The 18193-nt window shown below is 42.7% G+C and overlaps 1 protein-coding gene across 4 annotated transcripts in view; it reads left to right on the top strand.

Moving 5' to 3' along the window:
* The window catches only part of Kyat3 (kynurenine aminotransferase 3), a 40668-nt gene extending 23257 nt beyond the window's left edge, over positions 1–17411 (top strand). For all 4 annotated transcript variants that reach the window (XM_028788134.1, XM_028788131.1, XM_028788133.1 and 1 more), the window contains 9 exons: positions 771–857; positions 1325–1450; positions 1542–1662; positions 3510–3586; positions 5066–5155; positions 8292–8478; positions 11293–11366; positions 11688–11774; positions 17213–17411. In XM_028788134.1, the coding sequence (XP_028643967.1) occupies positions 771–857; positions 1325–1450; positions 1542–1662; positions 3510–3586; positions 5066–5155; positions 8292–8478; positions 11293–11366; positions 11688–11774; positions 17213–17275 (912 nt within the window). In that variant the 3' untranslated portion in view covers positions 17276–17411. The remainder of the gene's footprint in view (positions 1–770; positions 858–1324; positions 1451–1541; positions 1663–3509; positions 3587–5065; positions 5156–8291; positions 8479–11292; positions 11367–11687; positions 11775–17212) is intronic.
* The last annotated feature ends 782 nt before the right edge of the window (positions 17412–18193 follow it).

Raw genomic sequence — 18193 nt, 5'->3', positions numbered from 1 at the left:
TTCCACAAACTGGGGACCAAGCTTTTGAACATAGGGGCCTGTGGAGCTATTCTCACTCAAACCACCATAGAGAAATAAAGGAAAAGAATGACAGAAAAAGGTCCTAGTTCAGGTCTGCAGGCGGGGGTGTGATGGAGCAGCTCAGACCAGCTGCTCATCCTGAACCTGTAGCCAGGGTGGTTGGAGAATATGAGGGTCGAGAAGTCTGATCCAAAGACTAGGAAAGAGGCAGGTGCCAGATACCACATGCCTGGGCGGTCTGCTGTGGGCATCACACAAGAACAGCAGCATTCACTCTGTCCCCCCATCCACATGTTTACTCTCAAGACAGTGTCTTGAAATTAGCACTCCGTTCTAGAAAGTATCGCAGTCATTCCTAAAATCCGGCTTCTATCACTGTCTGATATATCAAGTACATCATACCTTGTAGTTTGTAACTTGAAATATAAAAAAAAAAAATCCTTATTGTTTTGGGTTAGTACGTCTGTTTGAGACCATGATGAGATGTCTGAGCCCCAGATAAATCTGGATGTGCACCTGAAATACGTGACAGTTTGGAATGTCCTCACTGTAAGTCCATCTGTAGGATTTCTGAAAGGTCAAGAATGCCAGCTTTGACTCCCTGGGTGCCTTTATCTCCAGGGTCTTTTGCACTAAGGCATTAGTTCCACAAAGACCAGACCTGTCTTTCCATTGCTACATTCTGTCACAGCGCCTCATGAGAAGAATTGCTGGCTGATAGCCTGTGTTCTTATTTGCTTTTATCTCAGGTGATAATTATTGTGCCCTTTTACGACTGTTACGAGCCCATGGTGAGAATGGCCGGAGCAGTGCCCGTGTTTATTCCCCTGAGATCTGTAAGTCTCCTGTCATCTATGGGCTTGAGGAATGTTGTAAAATACCAATTACTTTGTCACTGAAGTCATATCTAAGTCTTTTGAAAATAACAACTACAGTAACTAAGGTGACTCATAGACTCGTCAGTCATAAAGTGTCTCCAGTTGCCCATAGTTACAGCCGGCTTGTGGGAAAAGCAACAGCTGTTTTGCTGACGGGGTTCATTGTTTCCTTTAACCAGTGTGTTCATAATGCCTGGGACCTCCGGGTTCTCCAGGTTGAGTTAGAGCCGAATTATTTGTGTGTGTGTGTGTGTGTGTCTGTGTGTGTGTGTGTGTGTCTGTGTGTGTGTGTGTGTGTGTTCTTTGTTAATCATTTATTCGGTTATCTTTGCCAGGTCTGCCTTAAATCTTTTTCCTTTATTAGGTTTGTAAGACAGTAAACATGAATTAATTAATTCTAATCACATTTTATTCTTCATGCCTAGAAACGTACTGACAAGACGAAGTGGACTAGCTCTGACTGGACGTTCGATCCTCAAGAACTGGAAAGTAAATTCAGTTCCAAAACGAAAGCCATTATATTAAATACTCCAAACAACCCCATCGGCAAGGTGAGCGGGCCTCTCTGCTTACATTGGCTGGGAGTCGCTGTTCTCTCACGTGTAGAGTAATTGGCTGTGCCCTTTCCTTCAACATGTGTAGGTGTATACCAGAGAGGAGCTGCAAGTCATTGCTGACCTCTGCATCAAGCACGACACTCTGTGCATCAGCGATGAGGTTTATGAATGGCTTGTCTATACTGGACATAAGCACATAAAAATAGGTACTGACTACGGCAAGAGTCTCAAGTCTGAATGTGTTTGGTCACGTGTGGAACAACTGATCGGAAAGGATCCTAGACCAGCTTATAATAGTCTCTGTGATGGGTATCTGTGCGAGCACTTACAGGAAGGATTTATGTGGATCGTGTTTGAGGGATTAAAGGTCAGCTTGAGGGACAAATGTTCAAGTGAGGAAAAGGACTTGAGATCACATTACGAAGCCTGGACACCAGCAGAGTAGATCTTTAGCCTGTCTTTGGCTTCTTAACAAGAATCGTGCTGTTCCTCGGTGTGTAGACCCTGGCACAGAACTTTTCATGAAGAGGTCATGTGTGTTTGTGCTGAACGAGTTGCCAGACAACATCAAGGAATTGTAGAATAGCAAGCTATTGCTATTCTGTCCTCAGTGGGATTTTGCCATTGCTACTGGGCTATCTCACCCAAATCCTGCAGTATTATCTGGGGTGGCCCAAGCTCTCAACCGTAGCATTTTGGTACACAGATACACAGTCAGGCAAAACACCACATGCATAACATATTAGTTTTAAATCCCAGTTATATTCATAGCTCTATTACAAAGCTGTCACAGCAAATGCATCTTTTAACTTAGTGATTAATATATCCATTTACTAAATCCTCTTGTTAAGTGATGTGTAATTTTCAAAATCAGATAAGTGGCAGCTACTGACAATGGCTTACAAAACTCATGCAGAGGAAAAACCTAAGGTGTCTTTTCAAAGTTCTGTATATTACCTTGTCCCCAGAGTGCCTTGTTTCCTCTGCTCTCTGGTAGCTTCTAACAGGGATTTGAAGGGCAACTGTGAATGAGTGACTTTGGAAGATATCAGTCAAGAGACTTGGTGACTCACCTCTGGTTGAAAATAAAAATGCTCCAAAATTAAAGGTAGTGATGCTTGTACAGTAGACTGCACACCTTAAATGGCTACATGGTACAGTATAGGATTTTTTTAAATCTCAATAACATTGCAGGCAAGCCAAACATAGATAGATTACAAGGCATTGTAGGTCTGACTTCCTTAAATGCTTCCAGTGAAGCTGCACATCAGGAACCGTCGCTCTCGAGAGTATGGGGAAACAGACCTAGAAAGAAGTGCTCGAAGTAGTCACGTCCAAATCCAGCCCTTAGGACCACAGCTCAGTGGTAGAGCACATGCCTAGCATGTGAGAGGTTCCAGGTTCAATCCCCAGTACTGTCCAGGAAAATTAGCTGCTTAATGTTGCAGCCATGACTAGCCCCAGGCACGGAGTGTCATGGCTTCAGTGACATCTGACACCTAAGCTGTCCTGCTGGTACCACTGCCACCTCAGAAATGGTTTTGCCATATAAAACTGTAAATCTGAGTAGACTGGATGGTTCTGCAGATAAGAGCACTTGTGGCTAACCCTGAGGTGACCTCAGTCCCAAGGCCACATGGTAGAAACAAGAGAAAACAAACTCCCAACACTTGTCCTTCTGACACCCACACATGTGCAGTGGCACAGGTAACAGCCCCCAAAAAATTAAATAGATACATAGATAGATAGGTAGATGGATGGATGGATGGATGGACGGACAGACAGACAGACAGACAGGCAGAGTGATGAGAGTGTTGTGCCTGTCTGTATATTGGTCCAACACTGAAATGCACTACAACATTTTTAGCTAAATATGAGCTTAAATTTGAATTATTTAAAAAGAATGCTGAAATGACTCTACTAATGATCTATGTAATATATGTTTTCATTGAGTTCATGTTACCTGCACTGTGTTTTTAGACTGATTATATTTGATAAAAACCAATTTGAAAGGAGATATATAGCCACTTACTTATTTTTCTTGTCTTTTAAGCCACTCTTCCAGGTATGTGGGAGAGAACAATAACAATAGGAAGTGCTGGCAAGACATTCAGTGTGACCGGCTGGAAGGTAGGAGATAGGGTGCGGCTGAGCTGGGGCTCAATGGTAGAGCACGTAGTTTGCATGTGACAGCCTTGGGTTGAGTCCCCAGTACCCTGAAGAAAAATCAGGTGCTTAAAAACAGGCTGACGCTTTAATTTCTGTAGAATATTTTACATTTTAAATGCATACATAATATGCTTTATAGTTAGTGATCCTTTCTGTATGTACTGGTTTGCTCAACTCTCATGTCGGGCTTCAGTCTTTTAGCTTTCATTACATGCATATATTGGGAACAAGGGGATGTGTGCCGTGGGGTATATGCGGGGGTCAGAGGGCAATGTGTAGGAGTCACTTCTTTCTTTCCAATGAGTGGATCCATGAGATTGAACTTGGGTCCTCAGGCTTGGTAGCAAGCAAGTTTTAACCCTCTGAACCCTATCACCTACCCACGTTTCATCCCTTTGGAGACTAAGGAATTCCTTAAAAGAAAAAAGATTCAAGCAATTTTTATGAGTGACCAACTAATGATACATTTTCTTTTTTGAGGTGGGGGTTGGTTTTTCAAGACAGGGTTTCTCTGTGTAGCCCTGGCTGTCCTGATATTTTCTTTATGAAGAATATTTACATAGGAAAAGAGAAAAATAAGACTGACCAATACTCTGGTTTTAACTGTGATCCAAATACTGAGTGTTTTTATGCATGCCAATTTTTTTTTTCATTCTTATAAGCACAGTATAAAGTGGGCATAGTTATTATCCCTATTTTGCAGATAGTAAAACTAAAATCACAGGAATTTTTGCTGTCTTGTCTGAGATCACACTGCTAATAAACTGAAGCCAGGGCAGGTAGCCCACCTTCAGTCCCCATGCACCAACCACTGAACTGTCGCATTCATCCAGGTGTGGTGGCCAAAGCCATAATCCTGAGCCCTTGGGAGTGGAGGCAAGAAAATCAGGAACCCAGGGTCATCTTCAGCTACCTTGAACCCAGGTTCATCTTCAGCTACCTTGTGAGTTCAAGACTAGCCTGGGCAATAGGAGATACCATCTCATAAAACAACAAATAATCCCCCCAGTTAAAATTCAGTTCTCATTCAGCCTTATTGATACTACCTGGGGCTGAGACACAGGGAACACTGGGAAGCCAGGAGAATTAAAGATCTGTGTGCCTTACTTGTGGAGATGTTGTCTGAGCTGTCATGCAAAGACACTTGTGCCTGGACTTCAAGCAAGTGTAACTGCTGGTTTTATTCCTCCTGAGTATCAGAAGTGGGACCTGAGCAAGAGGAGGGGCTTACAGTGATCCCAGGTTGTGTTTATCTTCAGAAGGCAGGCTGAGGGGTGAGGGCAGAGCTGGGGACTTCAAAACAACAAGCACTACCCCACTTTCCTCCTGGGGACATTTCTGAATCACGCGTATTTGTCATTTACACTAATGGCTCCCTTAGATATGATATATATCCTTAGATTACTATTTGAAATCTGCTTTTGTGTCTTCCCTTCCCAGCTCGGCTGGAGCATTGGCCCTGGTCACCTGATAAAACATTTACAGACTGTTCAGCAAAACAGTGTTTACACTTGTGCAACTCCTTTACAGGTAGGTGTTAGCCTTTACGCATTCAAGAATTGGATAGCATCTTCATGAGCAAACCTTTCTGATACACTTTGGGAATTTTGGAGCAGACGTGTAGCCTTTGGATAATCCCTAATTTCAAGCTGCATAATTTTATGTCACATTTAAAAAGCTCCCTCTGACCACACAGGATAGTGTATTTTAAGAGACAGACAACTCAGATGGTTATTCTTTGTACTGCGATAGCTATTTAAAAAAAAAAAAGAAAAAGTCCCTGGGTGTGGTGATGCATGCCTGTTTTTCTTAGCTCTTGAGGCTTCAGTCAGGAGGATCATGAGTTCAAGGCTAGTCTGAGCCACTTTAAAACATAGCTGGACAACATACCCAGGCCCTGTGGAAAGCAGACAGAGAGCAAACAGTATAACTATTCAGGAAGACTTCCAGAATATATTGTGAATTATTAAAAAAGCAAAATACATGGCAGTATGTATTTATACTAATTTATACTATATTTTGTGTAAGAGAAGTAGGACACCTCCTAAGATGATGCAGAAGAAGCCACTGCTGTCTCTGTGGGTAGAACGGGCTGACAGGAAGTAGACAGCAGACCCTTTCTCCCAGGTTCCTCTAGCACAGTGTCCTGCCTTAACCTCCCGAGCTGTGGGAGCACAGACAAGTACCATTGTCTCTGGTCCTTAATGTATGGCTTAGTTAGGCTATTGCTATTTTTGTACACATTTCTAGAAACGGATCTATTTTTCATCCTTCTCTGAATACCCCCAAATAAACTAACCCAGTATTCTACTTCTAGGAGGCAGGGGAAGCACAAGAAAGTAAAAATATTGGTTCCATTGACCTGATTGAATGCTTCTCATCCAAGTTGTCTGTCTATCTAATAGAAAAATTTTCCATTATTTTTAGTGATTCTCCTAACTGTGATAAAGGCTAGTTCTGAAGGTTTGCTTTATTATATTTTAAGTTCATTTTATTCTATCACCTCAATATAAAGACATTCACTTATTCAACTACGATCTACTGGAGATTAGAGATTTTACAGACAAAAGGCCACTGTATTCACATAGCTTAATGCCGAGTCGAGAGACATAAATAAGAGAGATACCATTAAGCAATATTATGTTAGACTTGATAGACGCAAAGAGAAGGTTGGAAGGAAGGAAGATGTGATGACCCAGATTGGAGAGGATATGATGTCATATTGGGCTAGCCCCATGGAGAAGACAACATCTGAGCGCTGGCTAGAATAGAGGAGAGCCCTGTGACAGAATAAACGTGCAGCCCAATGGTAGACACACAGCGACCGTGGGACGTGGGAAGCCATGGCAGTTTTGAATGTATGGTATCTAAAGGAGTCTAGGGCTTCATCGAGAGAGCAGGTAAGAGAGGAGTCACAGGAGAGAAATATCCGTGGACTGAACCAAACTGACGGGGCCCTGGATGTAGTTGGAAGATTAAGTCAGTGGTGTCTGCCACTGGACAGTGCAAACATGCTTAGGAAAAAGAAGGAATCCAGACATACTTAGCACAAATGTTTGTGTCTTTGTGCTTTGGATTTTCCAGGTCAAGGACTTTTGTAGTGAATGAACAAATTGCTCAGAAAGGTACAGCTGAAATTCTATAGTATCTCCTGAAGCATCTTAACTCTGCATTTCAGAAAATAATGCCCTCAGACAGCTGTGTTTGGAAAGTGGATGCTGATCTCCTAGTGTTAAAGAATTCTGTCTTGTGGCTAAATTCTCCTGCCACACAGACTTCTGTGAGGTCTCAACCCCTTCCACCTTGTCATGCTGTCTTTTGCTACAGCTCTGTCATACATAACAGATTTTCTTTCCTGGCCTTACCATCTCACCTCACCTACCCTTCATCATGTACCAATTCTGAAAGCCAGGGCTTTGCCTATGTTGCTAATCGTTCTGTCCCCAATGCCAGAACCCATCAGGCTCACTGCCAACCGTCTCGCCCTCTGCTTGGCAGATCTGTGTGTTTTATGCCTTACTCTGACTGTGACTTAGTTTTATCATCCCGACCTGTCATAAATCTCAGTCACATGCCTGATCTTTACTGACTTAGTCTGTAAAAAAGTTGTAGTAACAAAGTACTAGAGACTGGGCAGCTAATACAGTAAAGGAATTTAGGGGCTAGAATGATGGCTCAATGGTTAAGAGCACTGGCTGCTCTTCTAGAGGTCCTGAGTTCAATTCCCAGCAACTCCATGATACCCTCTTCTTGCATGCAAGTGTACATGCAGATAGAGAACTTATACACATAAAATAAATGAGTAAATTAATTAATTAATTAATCTCGAAAGAAAGACAAGAAAGGATTTCTCAAGGTTCTGAAGGCTGTGAGGATTCAGATCCTAACCCTGCCAGAAGCCATGTCAGAGCCTGCTACCTCATAGGTATCTCTTTTTCATTATGTTTGCTTATGATAGAAGTGATTCTGGTACCATTCCTTGGGCCTCTAGTCTCCTGGGCCTAATCACTCGACAAAGGCAAGCACATTAGGAGTAATGTCTACACCTTGGAGACCAAGAATTCACCTAACGGAATGAAGGGAACATGAACACTAAGTCCTTTCTGGTTTTCGTTGGACACATTCTCTAGTCTCTTCTTTGTCACCACTGCTGGAGGAGTTGCTCACAGGTCCCAGAGACTTGTCTCTAGATACATTTACTTCTTGGGATCAGAAGGGTTTTGGTATATCCTCTGAGGAATGGGGAACTTGGGTTTGCTTGTCTATACAACAAACCAGTTTTCATTTCCTCCTGTGCCTTCATCCTCAGTAATAGGAAAGACTGACTCTCTCTTCACCTGTCTGATGATTCTTAGACTGAGACTTAGCAAGCTGGACCACAGCTCGACTCATTACAAAACGCTTCAGGTCTTTGTGTTACCAAGTACACCATCTTTACATAACACCTCTTTTTCGTTTGGGATTTTCATGTCTTCCTCTGTCATATTAGAGTTAGATGTTTACACAAAAAACTCCTTCCTCCGTTAACCTATGGAGCTGAATAGTCCGCAGGAAGCTGGCTGTAATTTACTGAGTGACCTCTTGACACAAATCTTTGTATGATGATGATCTTTATTCATTCTACCAGTAAATTAAGCCATAGATGACATCCTTTCTTAACATGCAGGCAGCCTTGGCCGAGGCTTTTTGGATCGATATCAACCGCATGAATGACCCAGAGTGTTACTTTAATTCTCTGCCAAAGGAATTAGAAGTGAAGCGAGATCGGGTGGTCCGGTTACTCACCAGCGTTGGCCTGACACCCATTGTCCCTGATGGGGGTTACTTCATCATTGCTGATGTGTCTTCATTAGGTTTGTGAAACGTCTCTATTTATTTCAGAGTTACAGACACTTACGTCTGAAACAACAGCAGAGAGGTATGGGGAAAGGGGTCAAAGTCAAAACTGCATCTCATCTCTAGAAGAGGACGTGTTTTCAGGATGCCAACACTTCCAACAATTCACTTTCCTTTCAGAACTTTTACCTGAATTTTCACTGCTGACCAGTTGTCGGGTCAGTGCTGTTCTAGGTGTTCTGTTACAGAACTGTTGTTATTGTGTGCAGTGAAAACTTCTGAACATGAAACAGTACACTTGAAATAGTTCACTTGAAGGTTTTCTGTTTTCTATTTTGGTAACTTTTCTAAATGCTATTTGGTAGGAAAACAGAAGTTTCTAGAAGTTGGGAAGCTGTAAGGAAGCACCTTCTGTTTTCAAAGCTACAGAAATGAATGCCTCTGTTTAAGAGGGCCAAGCACTCAAATACCCTCTTCAAAAAAGCATGTTAGTGCCATCTTTGAAGACAGGAAGGCTCAATAAAACTTAAATAATTTCTGACAGTCATGTAGCTGGAATCTTTACAGTTCTTTCTCCAAAATCATGGGTTCATTTATTTTCCACTGGGGCGTGAGGCGGTCAGAGGACGCTCATGTGCAGAGGTCAAAGGACAACTTTTGGGAGTGAATCACTTCTCTCCTTCTACCATCTGGGATCTGGGGGTTGACCTCTGATCATCAAATTTGCCTTGACCCCCTGAGCCATCTTGCCAACCCTCGTACAGATGGGTCTCTGTTATCTGAAAGTGATGATATAATCCTGACTTGCCACCAACAAGTTTTCCAGTTGGAAACATGATGATGTTTTACATTAAACTTGTTGACCTTTGCCGACCTATGCATCTCTGTCTGTGGGACCTGGGATTTGAAAACCTTAAAGAATGGAGCAGACTCCCATCCAATGCTGTGGACAGTCTTATGTCCGTCTCAGTGTGGTTTTATACAGGAATGTAACAAAGAAAGCATTGATTCCAGGAAGGGTGTTTGAGTTCAGAAAAACATTATTTACATGTTTTGACATCAGTAAGCATATTCTAAATATTAACAGAGCAGCCCTTTTCCAGAACTTTTCTCAGGACAGACCAACTTAAACACAACTGCCTGGCATGCGCTATAGATTATATCAGGAAAACCATAAAAGCAAGACAGAAGGCCATATCCAGACTCAGGGTACACGGGAACAGCACTCAGAATGCCCTGTCACCAGAGTGGGTTCTGTAGCTGTGTTCTGACATCTAACAAGAATAAATATGTCTTATAAATGTAATGTAAATGTTAGTCACAGGACTCATGAGATCATGTCCAGGAACAATCCAGGGAACAAGGTAAAAGGTCCTCTCCTCTGCCTTTTTCCTGGAATCTTTCACACAGTTCCCCAAAGCGTTGTTTGCCGTGTGTCATTCCTTTGGCCGTGTTCCAACAGTTTTACAAGAAATGTATATTTCTTTAATATTTTAAAAATATTATTAATTGTAAACCTTCAAGCATCCTGTATTGATAAATTATGATTACCCTAATATAGTTTTCAATTTTTAGACGGTGATAACATTATATGCAGCTGAACTTGAAAACTCAAGTTTCTCATTCATGCTCAATTTTAGAAACCTAGAAGGAATAAAAGAAAATTCAATTTTATGTGAAAAATGAGTGATTGTGTGTTAACTTTTTCGTGGCAGCATGAACGTAGATTTATTAAGAGAAAGTGAGGTGAGCTCCTGAGAATGGGAGGGGCTCCCTAATATATATATTCACGTAGTACACAGGCATTAGACATTAATAATTCTTTTCATTATCACAGGTTTCAGAGAGCTGAGAAGCTAGATTTACTTGTAGCCGAGGCTGAAGGTCTCTCACCAGGACCCCGGCCCCACCTTGATGAGGCTGCCAGGGAGGCCTTCACACTCCCTTGGGTGTGCCTTTCTCAGAACACACCCTTATCCTGGTGATGAACTTCCTTCCGTTAGGAAGGCCTCCTTAGCTTCCCTCTGTTAGTTTAGAACGAGATACCCTGTGGCTCTCAACAGTCTTTCTTCCCACCAGGGAGCCTTTCCATTGCAAATCTATAAGATTTTCCACCTGAATTTATTTATTAAGAGAAAATAAGTAGGTGTCTGTGAAATAACAGTCCTGTTACCCCCAGACCGTGAACTCTGAAGAAGGATCACCACTGTTAACCATCACAGGACTAGTGGAAGGCTTGGCTTATTGCACTAAGCACCCTTTCCATGCTGCCTGAGCCAGTCCATCCTGCACTCAGTCCTAGCTTGTGTCTTAGATCTGGATATAGTGTGGTTTAGCAGGAGCCAGGAAGATTTGGATGGAAAACCTTTTCTGCAGTGGTGGAGATGGGAAAATACCCCTTCTTTATGATATAGGGAAAATACTAACATCTCAAGTTCTCACATGAACAAAATGTAATTTACTGTGCATGAATCGTGCCCTATATTAGAATTTGATTCTCCCTTTTCCTATAGATAAAAATTTAAATTCCATCTGATGGTAGCATAAGAATAAAGGCAGGCAGGGGCCTGGGGAAGTGAGATGGTTCAGTGTTTAAGAGCACGTATCGCTCTTACAGAGGACCAGAGTTCAGTTGCCAACACCCAAGTCCGGTGGTCAGTCAACTTCATCACATAGTGTGAGATTCCAATATGGTGTATGAATAACTTCTGGAAAGTTCTAGGTTAAACCTGTGTGAGTCAGGAGAAAATGTGAACCTTGGCAGGCTTAATTGAAGCCTTTGTTGTCTCAGATACAGCTCTTCCCCCACCCACCTTTTCCTGTGGTTATAGGTCCCGACCTCTCTGACGTGCAGAGCGATGAGCCTTATGACTATAAGTTTGTGAAGTGGATGACGAAAAATAAGGTACTGTTTACTGACCTTGCAGGTGCTCCTTTATAGTTAGCACTTTTATAGTTAGTTTAGCTTAGTTTTGTTGAGACAGTCTCACTATGTACCCTTGGCATGCCTGAAACTGGCTAGGTAGACCAGGCTAGCCTCAACCTGTTCTAATTCTCGCTTTCATTCAGATAGTCCACTTAGGACTTTCTAAGGGATTTTAAAAATACTTTTCCCTTTTAAAAATTACTATGACCGCCAGCAGGTATATTTCTAAGGTCTGGGGCCCGTAAGTGTCATTTGGAATGTGTGGAGCTTTCCCATTGCATCACCTTGTGTGTTTTTCAGAAACTGTCAGCCATTCCTGTTTCCGCATTCTGCGACTCCCAGTCTAAACCACACTTTGAGAAGTTGGTGCGGTTTTGCTTCATTAAAGTAAGTTTCTGTGGTCCCACAAGTGTGCCTTTATACTACCTTTTATTCCAATTTATAAAGCAGGTTTTTTTTCTGTTTCTAAAAATGATATGCTAAGTGACACGTTTAAAATTTGACTTGCTGCCATGAGGTTGGCGGTAAGTCAGTACTCAGCCTTCTGTTTGCTGGTTTTCTTAGTTCATTTATTTACTTGTGGTCTCTTGAGACAGGGTGGGTCTTCCTCTGTAGCCCAGGCTATCCTCAGACTCATGACAGTCCTGCCTCAGTCTCCAGGTGTTGGGAGCCACTGTCGTTGGTTCAGCCTTTTCTGCGGCGACCCAACAATCCTAGCTGAGGGAAATCTTCACCATTACACCTATACCAGAAGACTCTCAAGGAAGATGTTATCCCTGGGCTGGGGAGTGGCTCAGTAGATACAGCACTGGCCAAGTAAGCAGGAGGGCCAGGGTTCGGATTCCCAGACCCAGCATAAAAGTCAGACAGGCAGGGCAGAGGCCTGTAATCAATCCCACTCAGGAGACAGACGCAGGGTTCCCAGGCCAAGCTGACTGCTAGACTAGCCAGCCCATGGTTGGTGAGCTCTGAATTCCATGAGAAACCCTGCTTCCTTCCATATATAAACATCAGCAATCAAGGAAGACATCCAATATCCATTTCAGGCCTCCACAGACATGTACACACACATGCACCCACACGCATGCAAAATATGCACATACCAAATATACATAGATCCCACATGCATGTTATGGCTACTGAAAACATTAATCTATAGGTTATTTAACATAGATACTATGTTTTACTTTTTGAGATAGCCTACTAACACATTATGGACAACTTACCTAAGAATAGAATGTAAGTATTTACAACAGAGCAATGTGAGTGTTCAATTGACTAACATGTAAAAGGAAAGGGGACAATTGGAATGTAAATAAATAAATTTAAAAAAAAGAAAAAGTAAGGTTATTAAAGCATAGCATTATAATGTCCGTCTTAGAAGATATAAATCCAAGTATTTCTCCACTTACAATGGAGACATTGTCAAAAACACAGTATGTTGAAAACACGTTCACCATGACCACACCACTGAACACACCACTGAACAGTGTAGCTTTGACAGTACAGAACAGCCGGGGTAGCAGCCGTTTACCTTTGACTCATGAGGCTCCTTGCTGCATACAGCCCAGCATTAGTGGAGATATGTTCCTGTATATCACCAGCTCCCTGCCCCCAAATATCTTAAAAGCATGGCTGCTAGTGAATATCTGTCATCATAAAATTAAAAAAAAATAACCAATGGAGCCGCCGCAGGCCACAGGCCGTCTTTATAAGCACATTACTGAAAATAAAAACATAATTAATTGATGGGGAAAAGCAACCTTAAGACTGGAGTTTTAGCTGGACGTGGTAGCTCACGTATCTAACCCCAGCCTGGTCTACAAAGCAAGTTCGAAGACCATCAGAGCTACACAGAGAAACCCTATCTTGGAAAAAAACAATAAACAAACAAACAGTTCACTTTTAAACCAGTAAACACAGCTCTACCCATTCCCTTTCTTGTAAATAACTCAGGAGAGCTGTAAAAATGATTTCACAAATTACCCAAAGCATGTGGAGGGGGTTGCCAAGTAACATAAAGGGAAGGGTAGGGGAACAGAAGATGCCTAGAAAGGCTCTGTGTCTCAAAGAACAGATCTGGGTACCAAGAGCAGCAGGAATTTTGATATTCTGGCAGAGAGGAAGGTGGGCACAGGTCTGCAGTCCTGTAAACGCTCTAAAGCTGTGCCTGGGCTGTGGATTTCCTCATGGACCTGGCAGTGTTGCCAAAAGTTGGGTTGAAGCAATTTGGAGAAAAGGTCGTCAGTTAGGCTGTGTAATTAGTTCCCAGTTGGCTAGCTCCTACATTAAAGGCGCGTTAAACTTTTGATGAACAAGAGAGACTTTCTGCTGTCTTCAAGCACTGCCCAGTTCCTCCTTGATAAATATCTGTAAATTCACAGGGCTGGAAAGATGGCTTAGTGGTTAAGAACGCCGGCTGCTCAGATCAATGGGAGCAGTGTGTGCACCGACAGGGAGAACTTACAGAGAGGCATTCAGTCAGAAATCATTCACAGCCATAAATGAATGAGATACACATCTTCAAAGGACATCATACGGCAAAGGAAATACACGGAAGGAAACAACCTTCAGAGTATTCCAGGGAAAAATGAACCGTGCCGTGGAAGAGATGCAGACTGTGACATTTGAAGTTCTAAATGCTTAACACGGCCCGTTGAGCTCCAGATTTTTAAAGTTTAGGAAGGTGAGGGTGTGGTGGTGCAGGAAAATGAAATGGGATCTGTAGAAGAGCAGGGGAGAAATTGAAGGGAGAATAAACGTATTGGAATTATGGTAACACTGGAAGCGCTAAAGGATACCAAGTACTTCTCTAAGCACATCAGGGGTGAGGAAAGTAAGTAAAAGAATGTGGAGAAGAGTACAGAATTCTACAACATTAAAGAGAAAATTATGGATGTGGAAGAAAAATGAAATATGTATAGTCTCTGGAAAAAAAATAGATAGAAATAGAACTCCAAATAATTGTACAGCTGTGTTCACAGGAATGCTTCCATTAGCTAAATGCTTGTAATGGCTCGTGAAGGATCTAGAATAAGGCCCCAGGGCTGCCTCTGGGCAAGGAAAGAGAGAGGCTGAGGAAGTGTGTGGGAGGAAGCTCGTGGGGGAGGGTGGAAGCACGTGGGAGACAGGCTGACCTAAAAACAACATTGAAGGGCTGGGAAGATGGCTCAGTGGTAAAGGCACTTGGAGAACCCGAGTTGGGATTCCAATAGCCACGTGAAGCTGGTCCAGTTCCGTACGCTTGCAATCCTTCAGGAAAACGAGAGGCAGAGAGACAGTCCTGGCGTTCATAATACAACCATGAGACCCCATCTCAGACGAAGATGAGGTTAAAACCAATACTCAAGGTTGTCCTCTGACTTCCACACACACCTCACACAAATTCACACTGAGACGCATGTGCACATTTCACGTCCATATAGGTACACACAAAAGAAGAAATATTTAGGCAGTGGTGGCACATGCCTTTAATTCCAGCACTCAGGAGGCAGAGACAGGCAGATGTCTGAGTTCAAGGGCATCTTGGTTTACAGAGTGAATTACAGGACTACATAGAGAAGCCCTGTCTCAGAAAAATTTAGATACTTGAAATGTAATCAACATGTCTTTATAATTTCTAAAAGACCATGGCAAAGTATTTAGTTAACCACTAATGATAACCCATCATTCCCCAAATATTTCGTTGTGTGTTCCCCACCAACAAGGACATTCCAAAACCACAGACCACCACCCTCTGCACCATGGACTTAACCTTGTCAAATCATCATCCCATCTATAACATTATCCCAGCAGCCCCTGTCCGAGTCTCACTAACTGTCCATGTAAAAACTTCAGACCAAGCAAGCTGAGGCACTGGCCCAAATCAGGTCATTCAGTCTGTCGTCAAGGCCAGAACTATGTGTTGCATTTAGTTGTCGTGTTAAAGAGATCCTCACTTTTACCATTCACTGCCTTGACACACTGTAAAACTCAGCAGCCGAGCCCGGAGGTGGTGGTGCCTGCCTTTAATCCCAGGCAGAAGCAGGCTGGGTTTGAGACCCAACTTGGGTCGTACAGCCAGAGCACACAGAGAAACATCCTCAGCCAATTACTATAAGGAAAGTCTCTCCGGTTTGACCTGTCACCGTGGGAGGGAACCCACTTTAGTTTGGTTGCTACAGTTAACTTCAAGCACTTTAGTGAGGTGGAGTTTGCATGTGTTTATTATAAGGTTAGAGGTTTTCCGTTAAATTTAGTAACTATTTTGAAGGAATTGCTTTGAAATTATGGTAGAATTCCATCCCTCACCAAGCAATGTTTTTATTTTACTTATTGTTCAGTAACAGTAAAAGCTCGTCAATTTTTGTTTTATTTGATGAGTTCTAATTTATCATTGTCACCTATTTTTCAGTTAAGTCTCCCCAGAATTGGGCCATTGTGGGTCCCTTTAAGCTGGCTTCTGTTTCTTTTGATGTGTCACCAGCATTTTAGAACATTTTCTTGACTTTCTACACAAGGATCATTTTATCAGTCTGTAACCAGCCATTCCCAATAAGTCTGATTCCTTTGCTTTGTGAGTGGGGGAGGGGGGTGGGGTGATGTTTGAGGGGTTTTATTCTCCTTTGTGTATACAGATATTTTGCCTGCATGTATGCCTGTGGACTATGTGTACGACGTGTCATAGCTCCTGGAAGTAGAGTTACAAATAGCTGTGAGCTACAATGTAGGTGCTTAAGACTCAACCTAGGTCTTCATTGAGAACACGTGCTCTTGTTCACGGGGCATCTCTCTGGGTCCTAAATCAAGATCTACATACTGAGAGTGTTCATTGCTGTTGTGTGTTGCTGTTTCTAGGCCCTTCCAGCAGAGGTGGAGAATATATAAATGCACTCAAATACATGCACCATCATATGTCAGTCATACCTCTGCATCAAGGGGTGATTCATTACATTCCCCCCAAAATCTGTATTTACAAAACCCCCAAGATATTCAAGTGTCTTATATAAATGCCATACTATTTGTCTATAATGTATGCACATCCTTCTGTATACCTTAAATCATCTCTAGGTTATTTATAACCTAATACAATGTAGCACCATTCAAATAGACATTATAGTGTATTGTTTCTGAATCATAACAAGAAAAAGAAATATGTTCATGCTCAGTACAGATGTAATTTCTTCTCTCGCACACTTTCAATCATCGGCTGGTTGAGAAGCAGAACCCTTGGGTAGACAGGATTGACTGCATGCATATTTACAGCTGTATATATTTGTATCCGAATTTATTGAAAATTATCATGCGGTTAATTGTAATTTTTTTCCTTTTCTATGTTTGTGACTCCCTTCTTCAAGGGTGAAGGCTGGTTCCCATCATTTAATTACTTCATACCTCTGTATGGGATTGATCTCTGGTTAATCTTCCCCCTCCCTTTCTCTCTCTTACACACACACACACACACACACACACACACATATGACAGGAGAAGGCATCACATCTCCTAGAGCTGGAGTTTTAGGAAGCTTTGTGAGGCTCCCCCCTAACCCGGGGTGCTGGGAGCACGATTTCTGTGCAAGAACAGTACTACCCTTAACCACTGAGCCACCTTTCCACCCCTCCTCTTTTAGTCCCCACATTTGTGATTTTACTTTGACATTGCTTCTTCACCTAAGACTAGACTTTCTCTTAAATTTGTGGGTATTGCTAGTATGGTTTATATCTTCAATAGGTTTTTCTGAAGGTAGGTGTGTGTGCCACAAGCACCCGGCTATATCTTCTATGTTTAAATATTGCAATATCTTGAATTTATAGTGGTATGTAATGATACAATTATTTATTTCTAGAAAGACAGCACACTGGATGCTGCAGAAGAAATCTTCAGGGCATGGAACAGCCAGAAGTCTTGACTTGTGCAGGTGCCAGGGCTCAATCTGCTTGCAAGGACTTGCTACTCAGTGCTGCCACCTGGTGGGCACTAAAAAGAAAAGCGTTTCAGGACAAAGATTTAAATAAACATTTCCTTTGTCTCCAAAGTTAACCACATTCCTAACAGTGTTCAGTGCATTCTGGTTTTATTCGTTTGGGGTGTATTAAGGCATCTTCCACTGTAATTTTGGGAGTGTCCGTGTCAACTTCTCCATGTTATAATTTCTTATGAGTGGAAAAAGAAATCATAGTTAACTGCTCCAGGTGTAGCATGGCCTGCAAGCCCAACACTTGGGAAGTGGATGCAGGACTTCAAAGTCATCCGCAGTGATGGGCTCATCCTGGGTTACATGAGACTTTCTCTCAGTACATGAAAGAAAGAAGCAAAACCGACACATACTTATCCGAAGCTCATCTGTGAGGATTACTGGCTCATTCTGTATGAAGCCTGGCAAGCCACAAACACACGGTGTTGACCCGTTTCTCCTCTCCGCCCTGCTGGCCCCAGCCAGCTGTGATGGTGCCTATAGCACCCTCCCTGGGGCACTGAACTTGGCTCCCGGCCTTGTTTTTCTAGTCCAAGGGCTACTGTGATTTGGGGCAGCTTCGAGGTCCGCACGGGCAGCCTATGTTTTCCCTCCGTTGACCTTGCTGCCTCTGCTGATGTTCACCTCTACTCCGCCTGAACCACCCACTCCCTCGGCCACACCCTGAAACTGTCCTCACTCAGAGCTGCTTCACCTTTGAGATAGTAAATCCATCCTCTCTCTCTATAACCACCTGTCTTCAGCGCGTGCTTCAGTGGCCGTTCTCTCTCTCTCTCTCTCTCTCTCTCTCTCTCTCTCTCTCTCTCTCTCTCTCTCTCTCCCCCTCCCTCCCCTCCTCTTCCTCCTCCTTCT

This window comes from Grammomys surdaster, unplaced genomic scaffold, assembly GCF_004785775.1.
Source record: "Grammomys surdaster isolate TR1022 unplaced genomic scaffold, NIH_TR_1.0 125702, whole genome shotgun sequence".
NCBI classification, from domain to species: Eukaryota; Metazoa; Chordata; class Mammalia; order Rodentia; family Muridae; genus Grammomys; species Grammomys surdaster.
This window is presented reverse-complemented; position numbering and strand designations above follow the sequence as displayed.